Consider the following 9,301-nt stretch of genomic DNA (forward strand, 5'->3'; position numbering starts at 1 on the left):
AGCAGCAGATGCTAAACAGCTCATTCACAAGATGTGTGAGCAGCTGTCATCTGGTGGCTTTGAAATCAGACAATAGGCCAGCAATCTACCTTCAGTAATTGAACACTTACAGTACCTACCGAAGCGTGATCTGAAAACTCAGAACTGTGTCTCTCTCAGAGTAGTGGGGACCCTCAAGAACCTACTCTTGGATTACGCTGGAACTGCAGTACAGATGAAATAGGATATAAGCACCGATCAACAGAGTACCCAGAACGAACCATGAGGAATATCTACAAGGTCCTCGCTAGCTAATATGACCCCCTTGGCTATATATCTCCATATACAGCCAGAGTCAAGGTCCTAGTCCAAGACCTATGGAAGATAGAAAGAGGCTGGGATGATCCTATCAAACCTGGGAGCCTGCTAGAGTGTTGGCTTGCTTGGGAGAGTGAGCTCTGTGACCTACCAAGAGTTATGATACTGAGGTGTTACACCCCACCTTGTGCTGATGTGTTAACCTCCAAGAGAGACCTCCACATCTTCTGTGATGCTTCTGAATACATATATGGCTCAGTCGCCTACCATAGCACAGAGGACGAGCAAGACCATATCCACACCAGCTTTGTCATGGCTAGATTCCGTGTAGCTCCCAAACGTCAGCTCTGTATGCCAGGCCTAGAACTCTGTGCAGCCCTCACTGGAGCCCAGATCGCCCAAGTGCTGTGCACAGAACTTACGCTGCCTATCAGAAAGGTAATTCTATGGAGCAACTCCTCCACAGTACTCACCTGGCTGAAATCTGACTCCTACAGATACAGTAGGCACAAGAGTTTCTCAGATTCAGAAGCTCACAGACATCCAGTATTGGTGTTATGTGGATACAACGAACAACCCTGCAGATGACATTACTCGAGGAAAGTCCCTGCAAGAATTAAGCCAGCACAACTGCTGGAGACATGGTCCTCCCTTCTTGTCTCAGTCAAAGGAGACATGGCCATCAATGCCATCAGCTGAGCAGGGAGAGCACTCTGCTGAATTGAAGAAAATGGTGTTCTGTGTGTCTCCATAGAACAGTCCATCTGCTTTCCAGGCCCTGGTCAGTTCAACACATATCACAACCTCATCCTGGCCACCCATCAGTCCCTCAATGGGGCGGCCAACGGTGATGCCAGATCCAGATGGACAGCTGAATGCCAGACGGAGCTGGATAACCTGCTTCTACAGAAAGCCCTATTGGATAGCTTTACAGAAGAAGTAAAAACACTGCTAGTACTCATTAGAGTGGCAGGGAGGTTGCGCTGAGCTGAAGATTTGGACTCAGATAACATCCACCCTATTGTGTTGGACTCGAGTCATCCCATAACCAAGCTTCTCATCCAAGATTATGATTAGAGGCTACTCCACCCTGGACCACAGCGAGTCCTTGTGGAACTCAGATATAAGTGAAGAACTGCATGTCTTTCCCTGTGGGTCTGTGTGAACGAGGTCACTGTCTCACTGTGCTATGTACTGTGCTATAGTTCAACCCTGATACCTAGAAGAACAGGGTCTGATAAGAACCAGTTTTCACCAGCATACATCATACAAACCCCACTTATAGTAAACATTACATATGCCTTAATTCTTCCCGGTTTAACTATATATGGGTCTTCCTGAGCAGTTATTTTTTTCTCCTGTCTGGTCTGTATAAAAATGCCTGTAGTTTGTAAATTCTATAAGACTGTTCTTGAGATCGCCTCTTGATCCTCTTCCTTGCAGCTGCTTGTATAAAAACCTTTTGATTGGAGGTGCATCTCTCTCTGGATTTCTGCGATTCTTCATAAGTACTGGATACTGCGTGGCTGAGAGGCTATCTGTCGACACCAATACCACTGCCCACAGTGCCGTAAATGGAGTGCCAACCCTGAAGTGCCAAAGATGGCATACTTGCCTCCTTCATGTTTACGTCTGTACAAGCCTTGTTTCTGGTCTACAGGAGTTGACTGCTTTGGCCTGTTTACTATCAAGATTGGCTGGTGGTCAGAAAAATGCTGGAGCATTACATTAAAATGTTTAACAACCCGTTGTGTGCACCTTGACCTACTAGAGAGTCTGGACACAGATGCCTTCCTGATGGCATTCTGATGTTTCACCTCCCGTCGGGACAAGCCCTCTGAGATCATCTCTGATAGGGGCACCAACTTCTGTGGTGGAGATGCTGAATTATAAGCTAGTATTGCTGCTATGGAGCCTTCACTGATGCAGCAACTTGCCGACCAGAAGGTGACCTTCCAGTTCAACCCATCAAACGATCCGCGCTTCGGTGGACCTTGGGAGCAGGAGATAAAGTCTGTGAAGAAAGCTCTGTGTGTGGTGCAGGGTGATCACACTGTGTCACCGGTTCTCATTGAAGTGGAAGGGATTCCGAACTCCAATTCCCTTGTCTATGTTTCTTCAGATGGAGCTGATCATGATCCAGTCACACCCAATGTGCTTCTAATGGGACGTTGAGATACTTCTCTTCCTCAAGTAGTATATCCTTCCAACGATCTGTTGAATCACCATTGGCAGCACAGCCAGATTCTCGCTGATCACTTCTGGACCAACTTCATCAGACACCATCTTCCTGATCTGCAGCTTCATCAGAAATGGCACAAGGACTGCAAAGACCTGACGATCGACCAAGTCGTTATGATTGTTGATCCTCAACTACCTTTGTGGCCAACCGGAAGGGTTACAGAGAGCCAAAGTCCATGTCCAAGATCGCACCTATGTCCGTCTAGTTGCCTGACTTATCTGGCTTCCACCCCTCAATGATGAGGATGAGGATACTCAGAAAGACTGAATGACCAGAGACTGTGTTACAAATTTATTTCACGAATTTGGGGGCGGCTGTGTCAGAAAGTCTAATTTTGTGGCTAAATGCTGCCACCTTGTGTTCAGAATTCATTACTGTTTGGTTTATACACATCATCTCGGTGAGACTCTCTCCTTATGACTCATCATAGTTAGACCTTCCTTTGTATTAGCCGTCAGCCGAAAGCAAGGACACTGTGTATTTCTCTTTCCTCCAACATACCATGCGTCAGTGCAGAAATGACGGTTATCATTATAATTATGAATAACGTGTTTTGGGGTTTTATGTTTAAGCTAATGCTCTTTTGTAATGTTTATGTTGAATATTGTAAACATAGCAAAGTAACCTTATACAGTCCAATTGTCATATTCTGTTTGTTTACTTGATCAGCACAGTAAGTGCTTAAAATTATTATTTATTTGTTTATTTGCAGACCATGGATAAACACAGATAAACCACTGTTCAAGCATTCATTATTAATGGTACAATACTATTCTTTATTTAAACACTCTTGGGCTGCTATGAATACATTATTATTATTATTTGGATTATCTACTGGCTGAACCTGAATAAATTCACCTCTTCTGGAATTCCTCTGTCTCTCGTCTCCAGTCATCTGATCGTGACTCCTGTCCTTGGTCATCTGTTTAACTTTGCCAAATGAGCTAGCCTAGCGTAACGAGGTCCCTGCCCTGTCTTACACCAATAAAAAAGCTTTTTGATTGGTTAATACTCACAACAAATATCTTTGTTATTGGTTAAGACAGTTGCTATGTAGAATTGTCCAATAAAAAACATTTTAAATTAAGTATAAAGTGGTGGCGGAAGTTTGGGCTGAAAATCTGCCCTGTAGTCCTCTGAGGGTTAATCACGAAAATACATTTGTTCATTTTTTCCTATTATAGTCTTATTTTTGTATCATCATTGTAGTCAGTTTTCGTTTTGTTTCATTATTATTTACATTACATTTTTTGTCATTTAGCAGACACTCTTATCCAGGGCAACTTACATTTGTACCCATTTATACAGCTGTGCATTTTACTGGAGCAATCTAAGTGAAGTACTTTGCTCAAGGGTACAACAGCACTGCCCCACCCAGGGTTTGAAGAGCCCTAACCACAGTGCTGCCTTGTTTCAGTGTTTAGTACTGTTATTATAGGAAGAGTGTGTTGACATGGGGTGCTGCAATCAGACTTCAATCATTCTGCACAGAATCTGTGGAAAGTCTGAGCATTCATTGGCTAAATTGTCCTTTTCTGTGAGAATTCTGTGCAGAATGGCCACGTTCATGTAGCTCAGATTTCAAAAGTTCTGCAGAATTACAAATTACATAGCCACTTTTCCTTGAACAAGTATTTGGTTATTATTTGCATTTAGCAGGTGACTGGGCATTTAATGAGTTAATGAGATTAATAATGAGGTTATTTAATATATTTCAAACCATTTAAAGTGTTAAAATATCTGTAATTAAACAGAAAGAGAGATATAATCCATATTGAGCATTATATTATGTTTGAAATGTAGCTGTAAGTGGGTGGCACAGTGGTGTGGTGGTTAGTGCTGCTGCCTCATAGCTCCAGGGGTCCTGGGTTTGAGTCCTGACTCAGAGTGCCTGTCTGTGTGGAGCTTGCATGTTTTCCCCATATCTGTGTGGGTTTCCTGTGGGCACTCCAGTTTCCTCCCACTGTCTAAAGACATGCAGGTTAGGTTAATTGGCCATGCTAAATTCAGGTCTTGTGACCCTCACCAGGATAACTGGTTTCAAAAATGGATGGATGTAGCTACAAGTGTAAAATAATTCACTCAGACTCAGCTTTGTTTCTTTAATATTGTGTATTTGACATACAGTCACTGTGGTATTAATATTTTAAATATATCTCCACCAGTATCTGATCAGATTTTCCCTTGGTCAAGTGAAAAAATCGGAATGTTATTTATTGGCTTTTACTTAAATAAGGATCTGTATACTGTGTGTTTGTTAGTGTGAGATTGTATGTGTCTGTGAGTGTGTCACAAAATACAAAGTGATGCTTGTGCTTTGTTTCATGTGGGGACAGTTGGACACAGGGGCACATTTTGTGTAATTTGAAGAAATCAGTGAACTGGTTGACCTACACGGCTGCCTCTGAGTTTATACAGGCAAACCAGCACACACTATCTTTTTCTGTCTTTGCAAAACATGCACTTCAGTTTTCCTATTTTTTTGTTGAGGGATTTACAGAAGCTTTGGATTGGTCCCTGTTCTGAAATGGACAGACACTCCAGGCAATGAGTTTTATTCGGCAGCCCTGACAGTGTTCTTGGCACCCTGTGGAAAGACAAACTTGAATCCAAAGTACCTCTGAGCTGCTGCCTTGATCTTCTCATTCCTTAAGCTGTAGATGATGGGGTTGACCAGGGGGGTGAGAAAGTAGTTCAGCCCCCCAATGAAAACACGCCCATCGGGGGAAATGCTGTCCACTCTCAGCCCTATATACACCACAGCCGTGGAGACGTAGTACAGCACCACCACCACTATGTGGGAGGAGCACATGTAGAAGGCCTTCTTCCGGCTCTCCACAGTTTTCATTTTCACCACCGCTATTATGATCCTGCAGTAGGTAAACAGCACAAATACAAAGGGTCCCCAGGCACCTATCATGACAATCAACAGAGCTAAATTCACCTGGGCCGTCACATCAGCACAGGCTAGAGACATTATAGTGGGGTAGTCACAGACAACATGCAGGACATGGTAGGATCTACAGAATGGCACTGAACTGGCCAGGGCCACAGACACCACAGGGAGGAGGAAGCCCAGCACCCAGACTGTGGACATCATCATGAGGCACACCCTGGTGCTGATGACAGAGTTGTAATGCAGCGGCTTCACGACGGCCACATACCGGTCGTAAGCCATGGCCGCCACGAGGAAAACTTCAGTGGCACTGATTGAAATGAAAAAGTACATCTGCAGGAAGCAGCCAGTGAAGGAGATCCTGTTATTTCCCCACAGCACTGCCAGCAACTTGGGCATGATGGTAATGGTCAGCAGCATATCCAGGAGAGCCAGGTTACACAGGAAGAAGTACATGGGTGTGTGAAGCCGGGGGTCCAGGGACAGCAACACCACGATCAGCAGGTTCCCCAGAATGGTGGCCAGGAAGAGCAGCAGGAAGATGGGGAAGAGTGTGGTGTAGTGCTCCTGCAGGCCTGGCATTCCCACGATGATGAAATAGGAGGCTGAGGGCAGGGAGGTGTTGGGGTCACTCATGACACACAGGGTCTGTGAAGAGAGGAGGGGCAGCTGGGAGGGCAGGGGGACACTGGCTCAGTCATGCATTTCTCTATATTGAAGAAGAAAACACTCAATCGGAAAGGAACCAGATATTTTATTACTTTGATTTAAATCTCTCTGCACAGATATATAATATAATGCAATCTGTATAACGCATGGCCATTCAATATATTTAATTTAATTTTAAAAAGCACATAAAGATCACACATTTTCACATATTGCTTTTACCTGTGAAATTATGATTTAATGTGATGTTAATATAATTGAATGTTCCCAAATCCCAGTATATTGTATATACCAGGGGTAGTCAATTATTTTGTGTCAGGGTCCACATTTCTTCGTCAAGGTATAGTCAAGGGGGGGGGGGTCACACCTTCAAATGACCCTTTCCAATACACACACACAATTGTGTGAATTAGTAATATACCCCGTTGCTTATATTTAGTACATTAATTTGACAAAGTACACAAATAAAATGTTTAAATAAATGTATATATTAGTATTAAAACTGTTTCAGACCACTTATATTTTAATTTGTTAAAGATTATTGTAGTCATATAGATACAAATAATATAAACTTTCAAGCATTTTGTGTCTCATTAGATTCAAGTATTTACCATTTCCCTTTGTCCCACTGTGCACTGCACAAAATTAGTGTTGAAAAATGAGGGCAAAGATGATTGAGTAATTCAGGTCAGGGGGGTGTGGGGGTCCTCCCCTAGATGATTTTGAAAATTGAGACCTGAAATGCGAGATTCTGATTAATTTCAAAGTCGAAAAACTCAGCTCAAAATCTTCATGAAATCAGGCAGATTTGGAATCAAACATATCTTTGTTCACACCCACATATCACCAGCAAAAAATCCCATATCAACCGACATTATATATGCAAACTAGACGCGGTTTCTGGTGCTTGTCAATCACAGATCTGTGTCGGTGGGTCTCTGTGATTGAAACTTTTTGTGCCGCTCTTGCCCCAGTCCAGAGTATGTGCAGACACGGCGAACAGGGAATCTGCGTGCAATCAACTCACTAACTAACTAAAGGGAACACTATCTCTATATAGGACATCCCATATTAATAACATAAGTTGGTAAAACTGAGTTGGTGAAAGTAAACCTGAGTTGGTGAAAGTAAACAGGTTGTAGAAGGGAGATTTTGTCAAGGACTAGCAGGAATTGTGTTGCAGGTGGGGCCAGTTAAATGTGAATTGGGGGTAGTCCTAGAGATCAAGGTCCGTGATCTTCAGGCTCAGCTTGTTGATCTGTGCTATATTAGGGATATAGAACAATTGGTCAATCAGCCCATGAGAAAGATGGTGTGCATGACAAAACCTAGGAGAGTTAAGACTGTAGAGCAGGACAGCGTAGAGAACTGCTGGGTTACAGTAGGTTACAGTAGGTCGTAACCGCAGAAAAGGGCGCGCACAACCCTTAGAGACATCCCAAGAGCTAGAACTGCCCAACAGGTTCCAACTGCTGGACACCGAGTTGGACAATGACAGCTCAGAGGGTGATGGGGGAGGCAGTTGAGCACCAGAGCACCATGATGCTCCTTCCCCCCCAGAAGAGGGAGGTAGTTATAGTAGGAGACTCAGTTCTTAGAGGCATAGATCACACAGTGTGTTCTAGTGATAAGGAAACCCGCATGGTATCTTGCCTGCCTGGTGCTCAGGTTGCAGATCTCCCTAAACTAGTAGATGGGCTACTGGCCAAAGCCGGGGGGAATCCACTGATCATGGTCCACATTGGAGCCAATGACATAGGAAAAGGTAGGACAGAGGTTCTGCAAGATGCATTTAAAGAGTTAGGAACAAAACTAAAGAGCAGAACCTCCATGGTAGTTTTCTTTGAAATACTTCCGGTACCACGTGCCAGGCCAGGGAGACAGGCAGAGATTAGAAAGTTTAACATGTGGTTGAAATCTTGGTGTAGGGAAGAGGGGTTTAGGTTTATGGAGCATTGGTCTTTCTTCTGGGATAGATGGGACCTGTACAAATCGGACGGTCTACATCTAAACAGAAAGGGGGCTAATGCATTTTGAGAGCGTATGAGCAGAGAAATTGAGAATCTTTTAAACTAGGGACCAGGAGGGCAGGGAGCTCTGACAATCAGACATGTTCCTCTAAGGAAAAAAACCAAAGGGAACCTGCTAGTAAGAAAGTCCTGAAATGTTTGTACCTCAATGCCAGGAGTATAAGGAACAAGATGTTAGACCTAGAAGCCACAATGCTGGTATGTGACTATGATGTTGTAGGAGTGACGGAAACCTGGCTTACAGAAAATGATGGGGAAGAATATAAGTTGGAAGGATACACACAGTTTAGGAGAGACAGGCAAAATTGTAGAGGGGGTGGGGTAGCATTATATGTGAAAAATGACATTGAGGCAGAAGAACTCAAATTAGATTCCAGAAATGGAATAGAATCTTTCTGGGCATAACTTTTGAACTAGAGATGTTGAGGATTAGTGGTAGGAGTGTTACAGACCACCAAACTCAGATATTCAGTGTAATCAGGACTGCATGTAGCAAGGATGTGGCTGTTATAATGGGGGATTTCAATTTCCAAAACATAGACTGGAAAAGCCCGGTTGGGATGGTAAATGATTGCTTTCTAACTCAATTTGTCAGGGAACCAACCAGAGAGAGTGCATGTATTGACTTGATCTTTTCAAATGACCAAGATAGAGTCAGGGGGACACTAGTTAGAGAACCAATGGCAAATTGTGATCACAATATGGTTAGCTTTGAGGCATTCTTTCAAAAATCAAGGTCCAAGTCTAAAACAATGGTCTACAATTTTAGAAAAGCAAACCTTGAAGGTATGAGGTAGCACTTAGAAGATGTAGACTGGAGCACACTGGATACAGAGTTAGTTGAAAATGGATGGGTATATTTTAAGAATAAACTACTTGAGGCTCAGGAGAAATTTGTACCAAAACTTAGCAAATTGAGGACCAAAAAACACTGGCCAAAATGGTTTACTAGAGGTATGCAAAAGATATGAAGAGAATTAAAATGTTGTATAGGGCATACAAAAGGGATGGAGATGAAACAAAATACATAGAATATGTTGAGCTGCAAAAAGATCTTAAGAAAGGGATCAGGAAAGCAAAGAGGGAAATAGAAAGAAACATAGCTCTTGGAGCTAAAACTAATGCAAAGAGCTTTTTTCAATATTACAACAGCAAGCGGTCAATAAAGGA

General features: G+C 43.1%; 1 protein-coding gene across 1 annotated transcript; it reads right to left on the bottom strand.

Moving 5' to 3' along the window:
* Window positions 1-5,093: 5,093 nt before the first annotated feature.
* On the bottom strand, window positions 5,094-6,044 carry LOC136751684 (olfactory receptor 6N2-like). Its single transcript, XM_066707475.1, has one exon. The coding sequence runs from the start codon at window positions 6,015-6,017 to the stop codon at window positions 5,094-5,096; it is 924 nt and encodes a 307-aa protein (XP_066563572.1). The 5' UTR covers window positions 6,018-6,044.
* Between the last annotated feature and the right edge of the window lie 3,257 nt (window positions 6,045-9,301).

This window comes from Amia ocellicauda, chromosome 6 (assembly GCF_036373705.1).
Source record: "Amia ocellicauda isolate fAmiCal2 chromosome 6, fAmiCal2.hap1, whole genome shotgun sequence".
Lineage (NCBI taxonomy): Eukaryota > Metazoa > Chordata > Actinopteri > Amiiformes > Amiidae > Amia > Amia ocellicauda.